This window comes from Gorilla gorilla, chromosome 12 (assembly GCF_029281585.2).
Source record: "Gorilla gorilla gorilla isolate KB3781 chromosome 12, NHGRI_mGorGor1-v2.1_pri, whole genome shotgun sequence".
Lineage (NCBI taxonomy): Eukaryota > Metazoa > Chordata > Mammalia > Primates > Hominidae > Gorilla > Gorilla gorilla.
The window spans coordinates 109,123,152-109,148,174 of NC_073236.2; the positions used below are offsets into that span (position 1 = coordinate 109,123,152).

A 25,023-nucleotide genomic window follows, 5' to 3' on the forward strand; every position below is an offset into this window, starting at 1 on the left:
CTGAGGGATTAAAGGTTTAACTTTTATTGAATTTAAATTAATTTAAATGTAAGTATCCACATATGGCTTGTGGCTACCATATTGGACAGTACACGATGGTAGACAGTAGAGCTTCACAACAATCACCAGTGTTGTCAGATAAACTGAAATTTCATCTTTGTACCCATTTTATAGTAAAACACGTTTTACTTCTCAACTGAAAAATGGGCTGTGTGCCCCAAGCACATTGCTTAACAGGTGTTCGAAGCTCAGCACAGCCCCGTTGTGGCTTCCCGCCTGTGGCCATCCTAGAGGGAGGCACTGCCTATCCCAGTGACACCTTCCTTCCACACAGCCAGAGCAGTTTCTGAAAGGATCATTCACTAGAAACGACTCACCTTGCGACCAAAATGTGCTCTTCAGGAAAGGAAGAGGTTAACAAGGTCAAGTTGTAAGTGCAGGTTAGATTATGAAAACATTCCATAAGGCAATAGGTAACAAAAAAATGGCAGAAAGTGACCCTGCCAACAGCCAAGTGTCATTCAGCCAGAGAACTTTGATGCCAATAAATCAAAGTCCTCTAGCAAAAATAGAAAAGGGAGTGGCGCTGACACCTGTCCCAGACTGAACTCTGGCCACCGTGTGAAAGGGCCGAATACTAAGATGCTAAACACAGGGCTCTCTTATCCAAGAGCAGCATGCCATGTGAGGATGTGGAAGTCTTTAGAGAGAATGCAGAAATATGCCGAGTGCTGTCACATGGAAGACATTATTTCTTGGCATATTTCTCCGTGTACCTCTGGAGACGATTAGGGTAGAGTAGCTGGCTTGAGATCACATCAGAGAGCATATTTTCTAAGATGCCAGGAGCCCTTGCATTACAAGAGCTCTGACATACCTAATATAACACAGATTACCCCCAAGCTTTGCCTGGAGAAAGGTCTCCACAATCCAGAATTAAGTTCCTAAGATTACTTAGCTTGACTATTGCTGTTGGCTTCTGTATTACTCAGGGTTCTCCAGAGAAAAAGAATCATTAATATATATCCTGTTGACATATTTATTGCTAGTAAATATATCAATATATCTTATATAAATATATCCTAGTATATATCTCATTAACATATTGATGTATATCCTAATAGATATCCTGTTGATATATTTATGATGAGAGATTTACTAGGAGGGATTGGCTCACATGCTTATAGAGGATGAGAAGTCCCACAATATGCCACCTGCAATCTGGAGACCCAGGAAAGCCAGTGATGTAGTTAAATCTGAGTGGGAGGCCAGAGAACCAGAGAACGGATGATGTAATTCCCTGTCCAAGGACAGGAAAAGACCAATGTCTCAGCTCAAGGAGTCAGGCAGAGAAAGGGCAAATTCTCCCTTTATCTTTTGTTCTGTTTAGGCCCTGAATAGACTGGATGGTGCCCACCCACCCTGGGAAGGGAATCTGCTTTGCTAAATCCCCCAACTCAAATGTTAATGTCATGTGGAAGCACCCTCATGAACATGCCCAGAAGTAATGTTTAGCCAAGTATCTGGGCGCTCCGTGATGCAGTTAGGATGGTATATAAAATTAACCCTCCCAGCTTCCTTCTGCACTAATAATGTTTCAGAGCCCTCAAAGGCCAAGTCCATCTCACAGGATCTGAAAACATAAAGTTGAGAAGATGCTGCCTGCTGGTGTGGTCAGAGTGAAGAACAAGACACTATGGAGGCAGACACCTGATTCAGAGCCTGTTTCTTGTGTGACCTGGAACAAATCGCTCAACTTCTCTGAAGCTGCTCCCTGGCCCTGGCTGGGTCTCAGAATCCCCTGAGAAGCTATGTGAATCTTGAACGCTATCTCTGAATGACCTGTGAAATCAAAGTAGTGGGAGGTGGGACACAGCAGTCTCCCTGTCTGTGAAGCTGCTGGGTGATTCACAGTCGGCTGGAGACTGCCCATTGCTGGCAGTTCAGCCTGAATCTAATCCAGGTTCTCATCACACTGGCTTCACTGCCCTGATGTGCCTGGCCCATCTGGTAACAGGTGGCCTTCCCAGAGTCAGCACATTCACATTTTCCCAGCCATCTTTACCTGTTTTCTTAATGGGCCTCGTCTCAGGAAGTCAGCCTGGCAGACTAAAACGCTCCTGGGTATCATTTCCATCCCTTCCTACCATCTCTCTTTTTGGATTATTGGTCACAGCTCTAAAGTCCAGAGTCCAGAAGGAACAAGCAGCTTAGAGGACAGGAGACATAGAAGCTGCTTTTGTGCCCACCTTTGATGAAAATGACTCCTATGTTTTCCCATAAACTTGAAGTTGACTATTGATTTGTGGTTTGAAATCATCACCATTGAATTTTCATCACGTTAAAATATCTTTTTGTTCCTAATTAGCTAAAATTTTTAATTTTTATTGTTCTAGTAAATCATAAAAAGTTGTTGTATGTTTATCAAATGCCTTCATAGCATTTATTGAAAGGATACAAATTTTTCTCCCTTTGGCCCATGTAAGTGCTACTTCATATTATTAGATGTCTGATGTGAAACCATCCTTGCATTCTGCATTTCTACAGCAAATACTACACGATGATAACAAATTATCCAAAATAAGTCTGGTATGTCTGTGTGTTTTCTCTCAGGTTGGGCATCAGGGCTATGCTGGCTTCTTAAATGGTGGCAGGATTCTTTTTTAATTTTTATTTTTACACTGAAACTGTCAATGACACTGGAATTGTCTATTCTCTGAAAGTTTGAGGGAACTCAGAGGAAAAATTGCATGTACCTGTAAGCCTTTACAGCACATTCGGGTGATACTTTTTGGTAACTTTAAAATACTATTCCAAGGCTGTTAGTCTTTTCAGCTTATTTACTAACATGAGTCAATGTTAGCCAAGTTAATTTTTGTCAAAAAATCATCAGATTTTTTAATTGATTGGCATAGAATTCTACATCATGATTTTATATTTCTAAAGCCCAATTTTTAATTCTACTTTTATTTGGGTTTCTCTATCATATTTGCCAAAGGTTGGGTCTATGTAACCCTCCCTCAAATATTAGGTTGGTGCAAAAGTAATTGTGGTTTTTGCCATTGAAAGTAATGGCAAAAACCATTATTGGCCATTACTTTCAATGGCAAATAATAGAACAATTTATTTATTAATCTTGCTGTTTTTCTGGTATATAATTCACTAATTGTTCTTTTCAGTTCTTCCTCCTATTTTTGTGAGGCTCTTTTTGTCTTTTTCTTTCTAAGATCTATGAATTGACTGCTAAATTCATGTTTTTATTCTATCTTGTTTAATAATGAATGCATCTGAGGCTATGGGTTTGTCTGAGTATAGCCTTTTTAATTTTGCAAATATTTCAAAAGAGGGGGATCAATATTTGTTGAACATGTACTATGTCAGACACTGCGCTAAGTATTTCACATCCTTCCTCATTTGTAAATGTAAGGACTGGTCCAGCTTTACAAGGCTGTTGGGAGCCTACCAGAGAGAATCCAGGAGCAAGGTACCCGCCCTCAGCAAGGGTTTGATGAATGACAGCCATTGCCTTGATTGCAACGTCATTAGATTCTCTCAACTGTCTTTACATTTTGTATTATTGTTCCCATTTTACACATGAGGAAACTGAGGCACAGCAAAGTAATGGGAATTGTTCAAGGTCTCAAGGTCACCCAGGGAGAAATGTTAGAGTAGGATTCCACAACAGGTCTGTCTGAATGGGCTTTCCAAGCACACCTTCCCCTGCCCTGGGGATCCCTGGAGGGGAGCTAGCAGGACCACAGTGAAGAAGAGCTGTGGCCAAGGTCAAGAAAATGGAGCAAAGCCATCTTTGTTCCTGGTCTGAAAATGCCACAGCCTCCGTCTCTTCTTTACTTCTCACGAGTGGAGGATCTTTGACAGCAGGCCTCCTTTGAGACCCTAAGTCCCCTTTTCCAGTAGAGAGAGGAGACAAGTAAAGGCTACTGAAATGCCCTACACCATTTTAAAACTGGCTCTACTTGGAGCTCTGCATGCAGCCGAAGGCCCTCCGGACGTCCTTCCCTCTTTCTGGCGTTGGGGGAAATGCCAAAGTTCTCCCCACGATGGCTCTGGCAGAGGGTCGGACCTGGTGCCACCCCAGGGTCCCCCTCACCCGGGAGGGCCTGGGCCTGAGAGTTCCCCTCCCGGCATGTGACGGGGTCAGTTAGTTGTAGAGAAAGCAGCGGGAGGAGTTTGGTAAAATGATCCCCGCAGCCAGGACCCTGTGTTTGCAGGCGGGCACACCTTCGTTTTCCCCTTAGTGTGCATCTCTTCCAGGAAACCTGGGCAGTTTATGAAGAGCTGGCAGGTTCTACAAGGCACGTGACTCTGTACATGAATGGCTACTGAGCAAATGAATCCAATTCCAGTTTGCGGGCCTGCTCTCTGCAGACTTATTGGTCAATGTGAAAAGAAATGATATAAGGACCAATTACCAAATTATGCAAATCCAGGAAGAGCTGCACAGAGAGGAGGCCGAGGTCATCCTGGCCAAGTCTAGAGGGCTGGCTGGTGCTGGGGCAGAAGCCAGACCTGTGACCTGGTGTTCTCCCAAAGTGCCTGGGGATCCCCTTTGGGAACTCTCACAATTTTGGTGCCTGCTGACAGTTCTTCAGATTCTTCCCAGATGTGGCAGCACTGGCGGAATCCTCCATAACCACTGTCTCTGGCTGGCAGGCACTATGTGTGTTAGAAGTTAAGGAAGGACGGGGCACTGAGTACCAGCTCCTCACACAAGGGGACTGCGGCCTTCCAGACCCAGTCTGTGAGTTACCCAGGGAGTGGGCAAAGAGCTGAGTCATGTGTACCTTGTATCCCTTATAGCACACAGCTAGACTTAAACCTGTAGTCCAAAATACCTATGCTGATTTCTGAGATATACCATTTCACAACAAAAGCTTTATTATGAAAGTTATAGTACTTTATTATGTTTATAAACCTCTCCCCTAATAAATGTATTCTATTCATTTTTGATGGTTTATTTACAACCTCTTAATAAAACACTGCCTTGTCGAGATGGAATGGCTATTTGATCCAAGGACTCCAAGTCCTTATTTATGCTATCTCTTCGTATGGTATGCTAATGCATTTATGGCCTGTCTTGTCAGTTACATTTACACCTGCTGCCTTCCTAGTAGCAATAAAGGCTGAAGAACGTGGTGAACTTTCCTAACTTGGATTTTAAGCACCTATTTAAGAATTAACCTCGACCCTTGAAAGACAAAGTGAATGATGTCACTTTGGGATACAAAGGAATAAACGATGTTCATAGCTTTTCTCCCTCTTTCCTAAAGGATCTACCAGGGGGTCCTCCTCACTTCATCCTGGATGATATAAGCAGATTTGACATCCGACAAGGAGGCGCAGGTAAGAGTGCAACATCTTCCCTCCGTGCCCTGGATAGGAAGTGGTGGAGGGTGGTGCTTACCCACAGATTCCTGCCCCGCTTCCGAGGGAGAAAGGCCAGTTCCCTTGGTGCTGCTGTGGACAAACTGCTCACGCCCAGTCCTGCAGCCTGCAATGAGCAGGGGAAAAGGAGACAGGAAAAATGAAAGCAAACATACACTGAGTTTCTGCAATGACCGTGCAAGATACCTTGTGTGTGCAACAACCCCATTTTATATATGTGACAATGGAGAGTGCAAGAGGTAAAATAATTTGCTTAATGTCACACACTCAGTTAGCAACAGAGTTAAGAATCCAGCACTCTCTGACTACTTCCCACCCCACCAGACATTCCCAGAGCAAAGGAGCTGCTGAGAGCTGGAGGGCATGGACAGGGAAACAGGAGGGGCTGCCTAAGAGGAGGTACCTGGGCTGTTCCAGGTGTGGCCAAGAGAAACCTCAGAAAGAGAAGCCTTGGAGTGAAAGGGCAGGGCTGGCTGGAAAGTGGATAGGAGTTGGGAGACAGCAAAAACAACAACCCTTCTGAGAATACACTCTAAGCTTTCAAAATGTCAGCTTGCCGATGATAGGTCCTGTACTTGAACTTTGCCTGGTGAAATCACCGTGCCTTGGACCAAGTCAATAGAGCCTGCCTGGCCACCAGCCAAGGGTTCCCCTGTTGGGGTTTCACCTAACTGGAGAAAGGACCTCTCTGAGGCCATCTTTGTGGCTTCTGTACTGAACCCAGTGCCTGGTGTGAAATGGCATTCAAAGACAAATTGATCATGTTAGGGGTGAAGGAGAAAGGACTCAGGGAGGGGAGGAGAGACTCAAAAGGGCTTACAAGGACATCCAAGGAGAAACTCGAGGCCATGCATCCCTCAAGGAGGAAAAGGAGAGAACGTCCCCCTACTTCTGCACAGGGACGGGCTGAGCTAATAGCAAAGAAAAACGCGAATCAGTTTTCCTCAATTGTACACAGCATCATTGCCAAAATTTGCTGTAACTGAGCACCTCTGGCAAAAAGAGAATCAGAGGCTGGACGTGCTGGCTCATACCTGTAATCCCAGCACTTTGAGAGGCTGAGGTGGGTGGATCACTTGAGGTCAGGAGTTTGAGACCAGCCTGGCCAACATGGTGAAACCCTGTCTCCACTAAAAATAAAAAAAATTAGCCGGGCTTGCTGCAGCTGTGGAGGCTGTGGCAGAAGAATCGCTTGAACCCGGGAGGCGGAGGTTGCAGTGAGCCCAGAGGGCGTCACTGCACTCCAGCCTGGGCTACAGAGCGAGACTCCATGAACACCACCACCACCACTGCCCCTTCTTTATCTTGCTTGGAGCTAGTCCCTGTGACTCCCTCCCCCGGTTCTCCTCTCTCAGAAGAAAAAAAATGCATTATTTAGAAGGAAGTGTGTGGCCTCTGGTGGTAAGGACCTTTGAAATTATGGGACGGGGTTTCCAAGTGTGTCCAGTCAGCCTTTCCTGGCTTTTCTCCCCTCACAGCTGACTGCTGGTTCCTGGCAGCACTGGGCTCCTTGACTCAGAACCCACAGTACAGGCAGAAGATCCTGATGGTCCAAAGCTTTTCACACCAGTATGCTGGCATTTTCCGTTTCCGGGTATGTGTGCCCTTACAGCACTCATTAAATGATGGGGTTCTCTGTGAGTACAGGGAAGGTGAAAGTCTTAAGTTTTCTCATGGCGGGGAAGCCTGAGATGAAAGTGACAGTTGTGGTAGTTACCCTCCCTACCTTCAAAAAAAGGATTCAAGCTTATAATCTGACAACACACAGGGAAGATGAGAGTTGAAATGTTTTTGTGTAAATAAAAAGAAATGACAGAAATGATTAGCAAAAGAGTCACTGATCGAGAACCCTGTAACTAACATCGAGTTTTTGTCTCTGTCTATTCCTGTGCCATATCGTGCTATTTTGATTACAGTAGCTTTATAGGAAGTGGTAACATCTGGTAGGATAAGTTCTCCTTCATTATTCATTACCATTTTCTCAAAAATATGTTGGTAATTCTTGCACATTTATTCTTCCACGAGAATTTTAAAATTATTTTGTCTATTTTTTTAAAAAAAGCCACTGTGATACAGAATGCAGCAGCATTTATGTATTAATTTAGAAAAATTACATTTTTATTGTTTTAAGTTTTCCTTTCCAGAAACACGGGATACCTTTCATTTATTCAGAACTAGTTTTATGTCCTTCAATAAAGTGTTATATTTATATTGGTGGTGTATCTTTCTTGATAAATTCATTCTCAAACATTTTACAATTTTGTGGCTCATGTAAATGAGGTCTTTTTCCCCTCATTTTGAACTTTGTGCTGCTAAAAAAGAGAAAAGCTACTACTTACCATATATTAAACTGCATCTAGCCACCTTACCAAATTCTTTTATTAGTTCTTAATTCTTTCTTTAACAGAATCTGGAATGGTTTAGTTATCTAATAATATTATCTGCAAATAGATAATTTTGTATCTCCTTTTAATATTTGCAGAACTTCTTTTGCTCTCTTGCTTTGTCACATTAGCTAGAACCTCACAACTTTGAATGAGTGACAAGAGCCAAATCCTGCCTTCTCTTGACTTCAGTAATGTGCTTCCTTGATTTACTCTTCTTTCAGTACATTCAAGTTGCTAAAAATTGTCTTGGAATTTTTGTACCTATATCATGCATAAAATTGATTTCTAGTTTATGTTATTTTTATCATGTTTAAGTTCTGCTAGCTTTTTAAAACAAACTGATTGAGCTTTACATACCTTGATTTGAAATAAGTAGAATAATGAGAGTTAATCATTGATTAACTGTTCTTTGAAAGTAAAATAGACAATAGTGAAATTACCTGGGCCTGCCTCCCTTTTAAATGTGATTTCTTTAATTCTTCCAATGTATTCAATAGCTATCCAACAGGTCTTTTATTTCTACCGAAGTTAATTCTTGAAATTTATACTCAACTAGAAAAATCAACTGTTTCTTCGGTATTTTCAAATCTATTGCCACTGAGTTGCTTATACGAATCTCTGACAATTCATTTAGCCTCCTGTAATCTGTGACTAAATCTACTTTCTCAATCTGTGCTGTATTTTTACTTTTCCTTTTTTTCTTAATTCCGCTTTTCTTTATCCGATCGATCTGTTGTGTGGGTGTTGTGTTTTTTTTTTTTTTAACAAATCAACTTTTGATTTTCATTAGTCTTTCTATTCTTTTTCTTTTGAGGTTTTGTTTACTATATAACTAATTATTTCAATCCTATCTTTATTAATTCCTTTATACTTTCTCCTAATTTTATTGTTTTTGTGATTTTTCTGAAACTGCACACTTAATATTCTTAGTCTTTTTACTTTCCTCTGAGATGTGTATCCATAGGTTTTGATATAAAAAGTCTTACTTTTATTAATTTTTAAGATAATACATTTTTAGTTTTTGTATCTTTTTTCATATAGAGGTTGTTTCTTTAAAGTTTATTTGATTTTCAAGTGATTAAGTTTTGCAAGGGATAATCTTTTAGTTGCTGAGTCTCTGTTTTATTATAGTCGGAGAATATAATTCATAACTCTCTGCATTTGGGGAGATTAATAAAGTAGTTTTATTTCTAGCCAAGCCCACAGCAGTTTTTATAAATGGCTCATGGACACACAAGAACAATCTATATTATCCAGTGGTTGTAAGTTTTACATACTGAATTAAGCTCTATGATTTGCAGTTGTGTTATCTGTCATTATGTCTTTCATCTTTACTTATTTTTTGTCTGCTTGATTCATTAGATCATAAAGAGGAGAAGTTCCTCCCATAGTTATCATTTGGAGAATTCTTCTTATGCTTTCAGGTGCTCTGGCTTTACACTTTTCCTGCTATGTTCTTTGGTGCCCAGAGGTTTACGATCTTGCTATTTTCTTATTGCAACAAAATTTGTACAATATCCCTATTTGTTGCATTTAATGCTCTGGCCATGGATTCCTCTTTACCTGATATTCCTATTGCCACTTTGGCTTCCTGTTATGCACATTTCCCTGTTATATTTTTGTTCATCTCTTTATTATTAATTTCATGCTCACTTTGTTATAGGTGTTTCTTATAAAAAGCATATTTAAAACTCATTGCCTACCACTGTTTCTCCCACCCTTCATTTCTCCTTAAAATTTTTGTTCTAATTAAACCTTTATTAGATAGAATTTCCTTGAATAATTTCCTCAGAATATGTGAGAGTTTTTCCTTTGCTCTCACTTAAAAATGATATTTCAGTTAGGTTTAGGATTCTTGGATCATGTTTCCTTTCCTGAAAAGTCTGTAAACATTGTTTCGTTGTCTTGTAGCTTCCAATGCTGCAGAAGAAAAATCTCATGTTAATCTATTCTCTGGACTTTGACTTTGTATGCAATGTTTTCTTTCCAACTGAGAGTCTATAAGAAGTGCTGGCCAGGCGCGGTGGCTCACGCCTGTAATCCCAGCACTTTGGAAGGCTGAGGTGGGTAGATCACGAGGTCAGGAGATCGAGGCCATCCTGGCCAACATGGTTTTGGCCAACATGGTGAAACCCCGTCTGTACTAAAAATACAAAAATTAACTGGGCGTGGTGGCGCATGCCTGTAATCCCAGCTACTTGGGAGGCAGAAGCAGGAGAATCCTTGAACCAGGGAGTCAGAGGTTGCGGTGAGCCGAGATCATGCCACTGCACTACTGCACTCCAGCCTGGCAACAGAGCGAGACTCCGTCTCAAAAAAAAAAAAAAAAAAAAAAAGAAGTGCTCTCTCTCCTTGGAGTTCAGAAATCTATATGTACACCTGCTAAAAATTAATCTTATCTGGGAATTCAGTGATATTTTTCAATCTGAAGACCTATATCCTTCTAGTCAACTAAGTTTCCCTCTGTTATTTCTGGGCCCCTCCTTTATCCTGCTCTTGCCTCCTTATATTCAACTATTTGCATATTAGGTCTTCTGTCAGGCAGATGATGCTACTGCTGCTGGTTCAAGGACCACACCAGGGAGTGAGCTAGAGGATCCAGGATTGAGCTGTATCTGGGCTTGTCCCAGGGTGCCAGCATTGGTGGAGCTACTTAGGTGGTTAGGACAACTCAAGGCCCAGGCAGGACTCACTTTGCCCTTTTGGGTGGTAAATAAAGTCACACAGTTCCCCAGAAGCGGCTGCAGTGCACTAAGCTCTGTAGATTTCCTCTCATTGCTGCGAGCCTGGGTACTGCTTTCCAAAAGTTACCCAGTGCCCAGGTCACCTCAGATGCTTTGCCTAAAACACTCTGGTTTCCCTGTCAGACAACTGGGTGTTGGCAAAATGGCCTCCAGTATTGTTCTTGGAAGGTACAGACATGATCCAAATGCCAGCCCTCCCCACCCAGAGGCATGAACCAGGAAATACAGGTGGTGGCCTCATTCTTGACCACCAGTCAGGCCTTTTGCATCCTCTCTGAGAGTGGCAAACTTATCTGATGTCCCCTTTGTATAGGGAGAGCAAGTTTGGTCAGCATTACTGGTGTGGGAAGATAGGGCGAAGAGTTATTTTTAAGATGAACTAACCAGAGAAGCTCATTCGAGCTGGGACTTACTCATTCTTAATGTCCTACTGTGTGCCAGGCATTGTCCTAGGTGCTGAACCAAACGGCCACTGACAAAGAGTCTCTACTCTCATAACTACAATCTTGTTTTCATAATCTCACCTTTTGTGATCTCATCTAATCCTAATCACAACCTATGAGGCAGTTCCTACTCTTACTGCCGTTTGATAGATGAGAAAACTGAGTCCCAGAGAATTATCTTGTTCAACATCTGTTGCTAAAGTAATAAGAGGCAAGACCAGCATTCAACTACAGTTCCACCAGCTGACTGCTGTCTACTATATGCTGCCACCCAATTAAGCACAAAATCCAGATTGTCCTTTTGGTACTCCCTTCTGGGGATTGGGATTAGCTTCCCTCGGTGCTTCGGATGCATTTTGTAATCACCCTCCTAAAACCATCCCTGTTGCCTCTCAGCCTCACTGCTGGCACATCTTGCTGCTCACTGCAATAGGAACACAAGTCCACAGCTGTGCAGAACCCGCCACAGTGCACTGGCTCATTAGCAACTATTAAAACATCTTTGCTTTGTCTCCACTGACATATCTGTCTCAATCTGCATCTGTGCTCTGAAATTGCATCCTCGGCTGGATGCAACAGCCTGACATCTGGGACATCCAGATGTGGAAAAGGCCACGTGGATGAGCGATCCCATCCACCCAGCTTTCCATGGAGTCCACCCAGTGGAAATTTGCCTTTGCCAAAGCTCAGGGCTGAAGCCGGAAGCCCTGCTGCCTCTCCTACACAGGGGAGGCCAGCAAAGAGAATCCAAAAAGCTGGATTTGTTATGAATTTTCCTCATTTGGCCATGTCCCCAGTGAACTATTTAGAGTTGAATGCTAAAGATTCAAACAGTCTGTTTTGGAAAGGAACATCTGGTTCATTTGCGCTCTTAGCAGTAGCAATGCCAGCCAGTATCCTTTCTGCTGCTATAATGGCAGGGCCAGCTTGATGGAAGAAGAGGGGGGCCAGAGGGAGGCTGTCACTGCTCAGTCCTCCTGAGCCATCCATGTCATCTGTCTCCAGGCCTTTGCCCACAGTGTGCCTCCTGTCTGGGATACCTTCCCTGTCTCCCTGCCACGTGCTTAAATCCTGCCTCTTCCTTCAAGCCCTCAGCTCCTGCAGGCTCTGCCTCTCTCATGCTAGCCCTGCCCCCACCACTCTCCTCTGTTGGTAGCATTGCTTCCCTATTGCCATTTTGTGCACAAGAAGTACCTGGAGAGTTTCACTTGTGTCGCTGAAGCTCACAAAGGACTTGCCAAAGAGAGGCAATGCTGAGGAGCAAAGTGAAGCTAGAACCCAAGTCTGCTTCTTCCCTGACTATATCTTCCTGGACTAAGTTGGTCTGTGACTCATTTTCTCCATCTGCCGGTTGAGATGACATGCCTGTCTCCTGCCTGGCAACCTGGGCTGGGATTTTGTTCGGAATAGAGTTCATTATTGCATTGTAGAGGTCATGTTGCAACTTTTGGCTTAGGTTGGGGGACCCAGGAGCTCCCTTCTGCCTCAACTCTGTCAAAGCATATGCTTGGCTCTCTTCCAGTTCTGGCAATGTGGCCAGTGGGTGGAAGTGGTGATTGATGACCGCCTACCTGTCCAGGGAGATAAATGCCTCTTTGTGCATCCTTGCCACCAAAACCAAGAGTTCTGGCCCTGCCTGCTGGAGAAGGCCTATGCCAAGTAAGTACAACCCCGCCACCCAGCAGCCCAGAGTTTCAGTGCTGGTCCTGCCTACCCGGAATGCAAACAGTCCCTGTTGGAGCATCGCAGCCTTTGCCACCTGGCTGGGCACCTCCATAAACAATCACCACGTGCAAAGGTCCATGTTGGGGCCATAAGGAGGGTCCCACAGGCACATAGTGAAGAGTGGGCAGGGTAGGGTCTGGAGAGAGATATGCACTGACAATGATATTATTGCAAGGCTGGTATCAGGGCCCAAAGAAATATATTTAATAATATCACAGTCAAAGTCCGATGAGAGCGTGGAGGAGTGAACAATTCTGACTCTCTGACTCACAGAAAGTCAGGCTGAGGCTGTGTGGAGGTGGTGGCATTTGAGTGAGGCCTCAAAGGATGGGCAGGATTTCAGCAAGGGGAGAGGGGATAGGTGGGAGGAGGCATCTCCAACAATGGGAGTGATTCAAATAAAGACATCATCAGGGGTGGTCCAGGCAGTTGGGCACCCGGTGTGGCTGCTATGAGGTGGCATTTATGTGTGGGGGTGGGGCAGGACATGCTTATTCTCATATGGTCAAAATACCATAACTTAGGAACTGCCTTTAGGTGCTGACAAGCTTAAGAACTTATAAACATCCCAATTCACATGTCGTACTTAGATTCTTTGGGTTGCTTTTATTCAGCAGATGTTTATTGAGCATTTAACCATATGCCAGGCACTGTGCTTGGCACTGGGACAGATGCTCTCAGACTGACTCAAGTGGTTGTGTGCAGGACTGTGGATGGGGGGTTGCACGTGTGTGTGTGAGGAAGAGGGCACTGTCCTAAACACCCACACAGGTGATGAAGATAAACTCAAACTTTCCATAATCAATACAATGGAAACGCGAAGAGTAATGACACATCTGTCTCCTCCTATGAGACTGCAAAAGCTGGAGAATGCCAAGTACTCGCCAGCATGTGGGGATCCAGGACTCTCCAACAGCACGGGAGGGAGTGTGCACCCAGGCAGCCTTCTGAAGGACAACCTGACAATACTTAGCTTGGCTACACACACTTCTCACACCCAATAGGGACATTCCTGGGGGCCCCTAAGGGGACACATCTGAGGATGTTCTTGACTGCCACAAGGGTGGTATGGAGTGTCCATCACTGAGGTCAGTGGGTACAATGGGTGGGTACACTTCATGGAGAGCCACGCAGCAGTCAGAAGCCACAGATCCCATCTGTGCACTGTGACCGGGACAGTCCTTAGAGGCAGGGTCCTTGAGGCCCCCTAGAAATGTCCTTAGTGAGTGTGAGACATGCGTGTAGCCAAGATAAGTATTGTCAGGTTGTCCTTCAGAGGCTGCCTGTGTGCACACTCCCTCCTGTCTATTTGGGGGTTCCTGGATCCCCACATCCTGGCAAACACTTGGCATTCTCCAGCTTTCTAGCTTTTGCAAATGAGGTAAGAGGCACTGAGCAATCCCATGCACCGTTATTTATGGAAACGGAAACTCTGTGCCCTGCAATTCTCATTTCACAAGAACGCATACAAACAAAAGGTGCACATTCCACATCCTGAAATGCTTGTCTTGGGGTGGAGGAGAAAAAGAATGTGGATAAAAGGAAGGAAGGAAGGAAGGAAGGAAGGAAGGAAGGAAGGAAGGAAGGAAGGAAGGAAGGAAAAAAGAAAGTTCATGAAATGAGATGAAACAAATTTAAAAAAAAAGCAAGACCTTGCAGTGACGATATTATGAAGGGGGAAGGCGGCACACCTGGAAATAGGACAGGAAGGTATGCAGAGGCCCAAGGGCAGGGACTGTCATGGGGCCGGTCCCCAGGGGCTGGAGCAAGGCTCTGGCGTTGGTTTGGCTGCAGCTGCTGTGGCTTCTGCTCTGCTCTGCTCCTCTCTGTAGCTGGCCCGCTCCTCCTCCTCCCACCCAGTCACCTGTCTTTGCTATGCATCTTCCTCTGCTGCCTCCTAGCTCCAATTTCTCAGGACTCCCACTTCCTCTGAACTCCTCATCAGGCCACCTGGCCTTGTGCCTCTGTCTTTACCTTCTGCTGCTTTCCACCCGATTCCCCGCCCAGTACCTGATTCCAATCCAGAGAGTTGGAGTCTTATTGGTCAAGCCTGGGTCAGGACCCCATCGGCCCAATCAGCCATGACCTGGGTCAAGTGGCTACAAAGGGACAGGATCTGGGGAGGGGACACTTGCCCTCAGAAGGGGTTGTGTGTGAGGCAGGCACCGTGAAGGGGCGAGGGAAGTGCCAGAGCTGGGGATCACTGCTAGCAGATAAAAGCAGAGAGGACCATGCCCTTGAGGAGAAAATGAGTGGAGAGCATCATAGGTCCAGAAAATTCTGAAGATCATCTCTTCTTCAGAGATGAGTCTCCATTTGTGATGAGATGGCAGGTGCACGTAGTTAAGCTGGGCCTGCCAGGTCTTTACTCACCTGGCCAGGGGACATCTTTATCTTCCCCGTCCATTCTGCAGCCTTGCCGAGTGCAGTCCTGGGCCCTAGAGGTGGTGATAGCACCACAGTCCACCCCTGTCCTTCTGGAAGTCACAGTCCAAACAGTGAGGTGCCTCAAGACCTCTTTTTGTGCATTCTTTCTTTTTGAGGCAAACTTGTGAAAAACTAAAGTTTTTGTTCATTTCTAGCATCAGCAACAGCTGCTCATTAGCATTTGAGAATGAAGCCCAGATAACAGCCAAGGTTGTTGAACCAATCCACATGTTTGGGAGGTTAATTCACTTATAAGCTTCTTATGAAAACACTGCCATTATCTTTTCAATACGGATTCAGCCCTCATCTCTTCAGGACCTCGTTTTATCCTTATGTAAAAACAGGGAGACCAGTGGTTCCCTGGGAGAATTAGAAATCTTGCAGAAGGAAATGATGACTTTGACCCCATTTTGTTAACAGACGACCTCAAGCAATCATTCAGCTTGAAAAGAAATAGGAACGTGGACCTGGCATCCGCATTCTACTGCTTAAAGAAATCTAGCAGAGGATAAAATGTCTCAAACTATTAAAGCTGTTTAAAAGGTCCCCCACCCCTCACTATCCAAAAAAGGAAGCTCTAAAATGCAGGGGTGAATCACATAGAATTATAGGGTTTCAGAGCCAGAGAGGACGTCTGTGAGCATCAAACCCCACCTTCTTTGAAAGATGAGGAAACTGAGGCTCAGTGAGGTGAAATGACTGGCCCAAGATCACATGCAGATGAGGATGGGGTGAGCACGATTTTCCCTAGTCACTATTTCCCACACCTTCCCACCATCCCTGACGCTGTCAGTCCTACAGGAAAATGATTTGTCTTTTGCTGCTTGTGGAGCTCAGTGTCTGGCATGTGAGGACCACAGCCCAAATGTAGAGAGCCCATCTGTCCAGATGGAGAGGGACCTCTTCCCTCCAAGGGTGCAGGCAACAGCCCAGTGAACACACATGGACTCTAAACTTTCTATTCTCCTTGCAGCTGGGGAGTCTGGAAATTAATTGGTCAAGTCAAATGAAAACCATATTTAGGGTTGTGTTTTCCCCAGAGGTCATGAAATAGGAGATTGAGGGATGAGAGCTGGTAGGCTGCTTCCCATCCTTTATGGAATCTCTACAGCATTTCAGCATCTTCTCTGGCTCTATCCGAATTCTTTCCTCTTTCATATGACTGCCGGGCAGAAAGACATTTTCCCCAAATGAGGCTGAAGCAGAGGGATGGGGACAAGGCTGTCTCAGAATTCCTGGGTCAGGTGACAAGGAATAGTGGCGGCTGCGGTGAACACAGTTCTCTCTCTCTCTCCTTTCTACTTCCTGTCAGCAAAGGGGGCTAAGAATAGTTGCCATGTTCCTGAACATCAGCAGGATCCGTGAGCTCACGTTTAGAAAGCAGAAAGATAGCTCCTTGTCAAAACACCCAGCTGCTGCTGGGACAGGTTTCATGGGCATTGTGGATACGTAGTAAGAGAAGTCTTCAGAAGACACCAAAGGGCTCTAGCTGTGATTGGCAGGGAGTGCCTTTGGTTGTCTTGGGTGACTCCGAGGTGACTGCCGGATGCTGTGGGTGCAGGATGTCAGGTGGGGCCCACAGGCAGTGAGACAGTGAAGTGACAGAGGGGCCAGGCCCCACCGCGGCTTTTCTGGAGTGCTGTTCTTTAGCACAGCCCTGTTGAAGCCAGGAAAGGCGCCCTGAGCATATCACCAGGAAGGGGCTGTTGCAAAGAGCAGGAGGTAGCACTGGTGGGGAATGGGTTCCCAAACCCCAGTCCTTGTGAATTTCCAGCACCCTCAGCCACGCCCTGGTAATTGGAACAGGAGCCAGAACCCACATGGGACAGCGAGGGAGTCCAGAGCTCAGCCCCAACCAGGCCCACTTACCACCAAAGAAGGCTCTACAGTTGACTGAGCAAATGCTCCAGAGAGAAAAATCTAGACCCTGGGTCAGAGAGAGGGAGAGCAGGAGGATGAGGTTTAGAACCAGTTTTAAAACAAGTCAAGATTAATCTGTCACGTGGGGGCTCCTGTAGAGATGCCCCTTCGTTCTGGGAATCCTCAGCTTTCTTTAATAAAGGCTTTCTAAGCCATTCCTTCTAAGCATTCGTGCCCGGGGCAGAGTCCTGCTGATAGTGACTGCTTGATACGATACGCATTTGCTGAAGTGAATCTACTGGAATTCTGTGTGATCCCCAGGAAGAGAGAATGTCAGAGGTGGAAACAGTGAGAAAGGATTGTTGAGGACTGATCCAGTCCACCCTGCAGCTTCCAGATGAAAGGCCAAGGGCAGGGAGGGGAAGGGTCTTGTCCAGGGTGGAAGACCCAGTTGGAGGGAGCAGCAGGATAGACCCAGGCCCTGATCATGTGTGATTTTGCATTAGCAGAACAAAAGCTGCAGCCAGGACTTCCTCCACTGCCTTCTACCCTGTGAAGGGCTCTGCCTCTGCCTGCTCACCGGGGACAGGAATGTGTAGGTCCCTGGCGAGAAGCCCAAGCAACAGAGGCAGCAGTGAGTGTGGCTCCTGCTGGGTGGCTTTGATGCCAGGGTCTCCTGCCTGATCTGACCTCAGTTCCATATCCTTTGTGAGCTTGCCCTGCCTAAATTTCAAGATTCCATGGAATGCTTCCAATTCGCCCCATGGATGGGAGCTGAAGTTCTCAAAACAAATCTGACTGTCCAGCCCCTTCATGAGAGGTTCCTTTGTGACTGATCAGGCCACCCTCTCTCCTGGGGAACATTATGCCTCTTGGGTCTGGCCCTGCCCATCTCCCAGAAACAGAAATGCCATGGGTGGGGGTGGAGGTGGGGTGGCAGGAAGAGATGCTTTGGAGAAGGGGGTGAGGGTTTTAAGCTTTTGGGGTATGTTACATAAGACTCATCCTTACCTATGTTACCTTCAGTTAAGCCAGTGATCTCCCTAATGATCTGGGGGCGAGTGGGTAACTCTGGGAATGGGAATTCTGGATCAGGGTTTGCAGAGTAAGAACAGTGGCTCCCAATGTCCACTGCCAGCATCAGGGTATGGCTGTGAGCTCTTAGAGGGCAGGAATGGGGTTTTTAAACATATGCCTCTCATAGTCCCTCGCCCACAGTCAGTACTTCACACTGCTGTTAAACTGAATGGGAAGCAGGAGATACTCAACATAATAATATCCAGTACTCATTAAGGGATGGTCATGTGCCAGGCACTATGTGGAACATAGCCCCATGAAGCTCATTAATGTGCCCAAGGTCAAGCAGCCAAATATGTGGCAAAGGTGGGGTTCAACCCCTGCCCTGTGGCTCCAGCACAGGCACTCCCAGCCTCTCGTCAGTGCTGCCACTTATGGGACTGTGCAGGCCTGGGGGACCAGGGCGGGAAGGTACAGAGGATGGTAGGAGCCCCTGGAGCTGCAGACAGTGCTAGAATCTCCATCCAGGCAAATGGGAGGTGGGTGGCCATGGTCAGGAGTGGACCAGGCAGCCCCTCACCTGGGAAATAGGCAGAGGATCAGTGCACAAGCTCCCTTCCTAGAGCGTCTCACCAAAGGCACCACGATGGTTCATCCCCCGTTCCCTCCCAGGCTGCTCGGATCCTATTCCGATCTGCACTATGGCTTCCTCGAGGATGCCCTGGTGGACCTCACAGGAGGCGTGATCACCAACATCCATCTGCACTCTTCCCCTGTGGACCTGGTGAAGGCAGTGAAGACAGCGACCAAGGCGGGCTCCCTGATAACCTGTGCCACTCCAAGCGGGGTAAGTCAATGGGGAGCCCTTTTGCACCAGTTCAAGCCTTTCCTCAGCCAGGAATGCTCAGCCAGGGGCCCATTCAGCTAAGGAGGGTATGGCAAGCTGCCACCATTAACGAACACTGATAGCGTGCTTTACCCGGGTCACCTCATTGAACCCTACAGTAGCCTGCCTCTAAGACATAAATTGCAGAATTCACTTCACAGAAGAAAAGGTGGGCTCACAGAGGCTACCTAAGGTGCTCACCAACACACAGCTCATAAGTGGCTGGACAAGTCTTCCAATGCTGCTGCGCCAGAGCCTGGACCTACTGCTACAGCTCCCAAGCAACCAGTGGGCTTTACCATGCACTGGAGAACGCAGCTTCAGCTCCTTTGTATTTTGCCTTAAGTTTACACAGAGCCCCCCAGGGCCCTCTGATGCTCACTGGCTCTAATGGCAGCACCCAAGGGCAGCATGACCCATTTTGAAAAGCTTGGGTGACCCTCCAAATTATTTGAGTCTGTTCTGAGACATCTGGTTTCTATCCACGGGGATGCTTCCTTCATCTTGAAACATGTGGGCTTTGAGTCACACATCGCTAATCCAAAATGCCACCAGAAGCCCAAGATGCAGTTTAAACTCCAGTTACTCCCAGTGTGGGGGTCAAGTGATTCTTGACTCCTGCAAATGTCCCAGCAGACATATTTGTGCCATGTCTCACTGACGACATGTGGTTGGTGGAGAGAGTAACCCAGGCCCTCGGGACTCCACGGGGTTCTATCACTCATGGGGGTGGTGCCCTGAGGCATGAAATCCCTGGGGCCTCAGACACCCAATGGCCTTCCAACTCTGCTGCTCTAGAAAAGAGTTCCAGGCCATATACCAGTCCCAAGTGAGTCAGTGGGGCCCAGATGGCTCAGTGGCTGTTTGGACTGTGTTTTTCTATTTCTTTGAAGAACCTGTAGATGTCTAATGTTTGATCTGCTTTTCTGCCTTGAAGCCAACAGATACAGCACAGGCGATGGAGAATGGGCTGGTGAGTCTGCACGCCTACACTGTGACTGGGGCTGAGCAGGTAAGGCTGGCTGCTGGCCTGTCCAGCTCTCCCCTGGCCTCTGCCCCAGTGTTCTTGTTCCTCTCAATAGGGGCCAGAATCACATGAAAGCCCAAGAAAGATGAAATGAGGATTTATCACCCTTGCCTCTGTGGTGACATGCACCATGGACAGCCTCAGCTCCTTCTGTTCATCCAGAAGTTCTGACTCCCAGTGTCCTACTTTCTGAGAACCCACCAGAGATGTTGCTGTCCTGTTGCTGATCTCAGACAGCTCTGACTGTCTATCTAGACTGGGAGATTAGCCCCAAAGGAGGTAGAATGAACTACCCAGTTGACTCCAGGGAGGAAGTTTTGCCCTGAAAGGGGTTTTATTTGTTACATGCAAGCTAAATTGTTGTAACAAAGACACTCCGAAATATAGGGTCTTAAGACAAAGTTCATTTCTCTCTCAGGTAAGCAGGTGATGCCAGGATTAGTAGGTGGCTCTGCCATCCTCGACATGGAGCTTCCATCCGGGAGCCCAAGACAGCTGCTTTGATCCCTCATCTCCCAGCCAGGGGAGAGAAAGAGGCCAGGGGACACTCATACGTCCATATAGAAGGCATGAATTGGAAGAGGCATGCATCATTTCTCTCACATCCCATTAGTCTAAGCTTAATTATATGACCACACCAAGGCCAAGGGAGGCTGGGACATACACTGTCTAGCTGGGCCCCATATGCCCAGATAAAACTTTATTCTCATGGAAGAGGAGGAGGCTGGCGCTGTAGGACAATCGTGCTCCTCAGTGGAAGAATTGACTTTGGCTGGACAAAAATGTGTGTGATCACTGGCCTGGAAAATACTACTGAAGCACAGCCTTCTCCGTTCATAAAGGAAGAAGCTGAGACCTGATAGGAGAGATGTCTTTCACGAGGTTAGATAGATAGCACCTGAGAGACAGCTGGCCTGGACACTCTGTCTCTTTAGTGTCCGTCTACATTTGTCACCACACTTGCGGTGACAGCACTTCCTGGCTATGGGATGGTTTCCTGCAAGTGTTCCCTGATCTCTGTATTTCCCACAACACTTGAGGCCTAATAATGTCTTCTAAGCCCTGAGAGACCAAGTTCCAAACTCTAGGGCACATAATTTCTCCCAGGACTTTATGGACCAAGGACTGCAGAGCATCAGGCTCTATGTGTGGCTTTCTCATACTTGCCTGGCCTCTCCTCCTTTCCCACATGTCCTTCCTCTCTCTACCCTTCTGTCTCTCTTGTCCATAGACCTGAGGCCAGTTGTTCCATTGTTTCATGTTTTGATCGGTGTCCCAATCACAAAACCAAGACAGTATCTCCAATCTCTAATGAATGCTTTTTGGACAATAGGTAATTATCCAAAATTGACCTCAGCACTTCCAGATTCATGGAAAGAGAGCTGTTATCAATTAGTAATACCTGTTTGGGGCATGAGATGAGGAAGTCAGGTGCCTTTGCAATGTATTTGCCATTCTTGGACAAGATCCTTTTTATACATTGAGATAGCCTTTGTTTCTCCTCTGAACACAGGGGAGAAGGGACTCGTGTACCCAGAGGTCCAGATGACCTTGGAGCATGAGTCCCTGCAGAGGCTGGCTGTGGAGATGGCAGTGACTGCTGGGTTGCAGAGCAGCTATGTGAACACCTAGGGTGACAAAGGGGAACTTGGGAGTCCAAGTGTGGGCTCAGCTGCCGTTTGGGCTCCTGATCATGACACCCACAGCTCGAACATTTGTGCCCCCATAGTGTACACTTGGAGTTGTTTCAATAATATACCGAGTGGTCTAAACAGAGCACCTCCCCTGGGAAGACAGGTGATCAAGACCGCATGTCCCGTGTAATCCATCCCTGCTCCACCATTCCATGTAGCTGACACTTCCCAGAATGTGTTCTAAGAAGCACTAGCCTCTATGAAAATGGGTTTCCAAATACATTTGGAAAAGCAACTCACGATATCCCCTCCTTGGAGATTCAGAGTGTACATTCACATTTTAAGGACTCTAAGAGGCCTGTATGAACAGTGCAAGCACTGCTGGTTTTTATTGTACCATTAGCCACACAACCATTTTTGCTAGGAATAACTATTAATGGTCAGTGGAACTGGCATTCAGGATAATTCATTTGAGGAAGTACTACTGCAGGGTAGATAACTCGGGCTACCTCCTGCCCAGTAGCACCTTTTCTGAGCACTGAGCAGGGTCAGAGGCAGAGTCAGAGGCCAGGGAGTGAAGAAGCATGTGGCTGGCCCATTCTTAGGTGTAGCCATGGCCTTGGCCTCGAGTGTGACCCCTGCTCCCCCAAACCAAGGCCCGTGCGAGCACCAATAGGTCACTGTCATAAAGGAGGGACACAAGGGCCCAAGAACTTGACTTGGTTAAAGATTCCTCCTCCAGAGAGAGGAAGTTCTAACTCTGAACCACAAGTGCTAAGATTAAACCAGCCCATAAATGTGGCATGCTTTTTAATCTGCTCATCCTCCCTCTAGGCAGGACACAGACAGGAAGATAAATGAAATTGGCATTTTTTATTATGCACCTAGCTCAGTCGGCGATTCCCCTGGGCAAAGGGGTGAGTGTTTATCTGCATGCCTCATTTAGCCCTGCTTTCAGCCCCTTTGAATCGCAGGCTGCTTTTCTCCCCCACGCCCACTGGAGCCCCTGAGTATCTGTGAGGCACTGACGGTGGCTCATTAAGCTGTTTGGGACACCAAGTGACCATTGCTTGTGTCCCTGCTCCATGGGCTCTGTCAGGTGCTGGCAGTTAACAATAAACTGCGTATCCATCCTGGCTAACACGGTGAAACCCCGTCTCTACTAAAAATACAAAAGATCAGCCGGGCAGTAGGCGGGTACCCGCCTGTAGTCCCAGCTACGCGGGAGGCTGAGGCAGGAGAATGGCATAAACCCGGGAGGCGGAGCTTGCAGTGAACCGAGATCGTGCCACTGCACTCCAGCCTGGGCAACAGAGCAAGACTCCTTCTCAAAAAAAAAAAAACAACAACAATAAATGGCGTGCAAGGCCTGGGGTGCCTTAGGGTAGGGCAGACAGGGATGGAAAACCTGGGTTTGTGCCTCTTAGAGGCATTGCAAGTCAGAGCCCCTTCTGCTGAGGTACTGGCCAGGGAGCGGGGCAGGCAAGGGAAGCAACAGAAAAGAGCCTTATCCGAGCCAGGCTCCTGGGCCCGTGTGTGACTGTGCGGCTCCGGCAAAGCAATGCCCCACTGATGAGCATGGGAATTGACCAGGTGGCTCAAGGGTCACAGTCGAGGCCAAGGTCACAGCCACATCCAAGAACGAACCTTTACTCATGCCTAATTCCAAAACTAGGAGCCCGGACTTTAGATACTCACCGTGGCTGGATTGGAATTCTGCCTCCGCCGCTGTCTTAGCGGTATTGAGAAAGTTGCTTAGCTTTTCTAGTGCCGTTTCCTTAGCGCACATCAGCCCGCACCTAGCTCTGAGCCCTGCCTCCACCTGCGGCTTCTCTTCCACACAGCGATAGTCTATTCTATTCAGAATTGTCCTTCTCCTCTGACCAAGAATCATGGAGCAAGTTCGCCCCTTTCCTCACCCCTCTGGGCCTCTGTCTCCTCAGACAACATTAGCACAGATTGATATCACAGCTACAGCTCAGTCATATTTTAATTCCTCTCGCCATGCTGAGGGCTGCCTGCTCCCGGGGATGCAGATTCAAGGGTTGGCTGCTGTGTTGTTGTCACTTTCCCACAGTCCTGCCCTCTGGCTTAAGTGGTGTGAGGGAGCAAAGGGGTAGACCTCCTTATCTGAAGTGCACGACTATGAGTTACCCCAGACAGGGGGCAGGGAGAAAAGAAAGGAAGGAGGAAAGGAGGGAGGGAAAGAAGAGGGAAGGCAGGGGGTAAAGAAGGAAGGGAGGGATGGAAGGAGGAGAAAAACGAGGGAGGGAGGGAAAAAGATAAGAAGGAAGGGGAAGAGGGAGGAAGGAAGAGACAGAGGAAGAGAGGAAGAAAGGGAGGGAGGGATGAAGGGAGGCAGAGAGAAAGGAAGGAAGGGAGGGAAGGAAGGAAGGAGGGAGGGAAGGAAGAATAGGAGAAGGGAAGGAAAAAGGATAGGGGCAAGGGGGGAAGAAAGGAAAGAAACAGAAGGAAGGAGGGAAGAAAGGGAGGGAGGGAGGAAAAGGAAGGAAAGAAAGAAGGAAGGGAAGACGAGAGGGAGTAAGGGAAAGAAGGAGGGTAGGAAGGGAGTGAAGGATGGAGGGAGGGAGAAAGGGAAAGAAGGAAGGGAGGGAGGAAGGGAAGGGAGGGAGGAAGGAAAGGAAAGAGAGGGAGAGAGGGAAGTTCAGGATATTGTTGGCCATCTTCTCTCAGACCAAGGTGTCTCATCAGCTCCGGGATGCAGGACGAGGAGGGCTAGGCTTGGCTATCTTGGTTCACAGGCCATCTCAGTCTTGCTCAAATCGGCCTCCTCTACCCTCCTCACTCACGACAGTGCTGTTGAGACTGCCCCATAGCTCCCACTGGGCTGCCGGCAGAGAATCAGGCTGTGTCTGTGGAACAGAGATGCCATCCATGACAGGGCTTGGAGGAGGCTGGGGAACCATAACATTCTCTGCAGCCCGAAGCAACATCCCCTGCTGTTTATCTGCTATTAAATCTCAACTCACTCAGGTTCTGGGATTCAGTCTTAGGGAATGATAAAGTTGCATCTACCCTTGCAAGGGGCTGAGCGGAATGAGGGGCCATTTCCTCGTCTATCTCATTCCAACGCCATGCAGGCAGTAGAGAGACACTGATTTTTTTTTCCCTTTCAATTTTTTTTCTGGCTGCAGCCAAATGAGGTCAGAAGTTAAATTGGTCCTTGGAGGTAAAAAGCAGCTGCATTCATCCCCCTTTCTGCTGACTTTTGCTGTAGAGCACTGACAGTTTCCTTTTCTGTTTTCTTTACAGATTCAATACAGAAGCGGCTGGGAAGAAATTATCTCCCTGTGGAACCCCTGGGGCTGGGGCGAGACCGAATGGAGAGGGCGCTGGAGTGATGGGTATGGCTTCTGGAAACCTCTCTCCATCCTTGACAGAGTGCTTGGTGTCGGTAGAGCCTCCTGCCCATGAGAGCAGGGGCTATCTAGCCACTGCGCATCTCA

General features: G+C 46.9%; 1 protein-coding gene across 1 annotated transcript in view; it reads left to right on the forward strand.

The window, feature by feature from the left end:
- CAPN13 (calpain 13) overlaps window positions 1-25,023 on the forward strand; it is an 84,570-nt gene that overhangs the window by 24,471 nt on the left and 35,076 nt on the right. Inside the window, exons 3-8 of the mRNA XM_019020724.4 lie at window positions 5,292-5,364; window positions 6,885-7,000; window positions 12,503-12,639; window positions 18,682-18,856; window positions 19,833-19,907; window positions 24,830-24,921. Of these exons, the coding sequence (XP_018876269.4) occupies window positions 5,292-5,364; window positions 6,885-7,000; window positions 12,503-12,639; window positions 18,682-18,856; window positions 19,833-19,907; window positions 24,830-24,921 (668 nt within the window). The remainder of the gene's footprint in view (window positions 1-5,291; window positions 5,365-6,884; window positions 7,001-12,502; window positions 12,640-18,681; window positions 18,857-19,832; window positions 19,908-24,829; window positions 24,922-25,023) is intronic.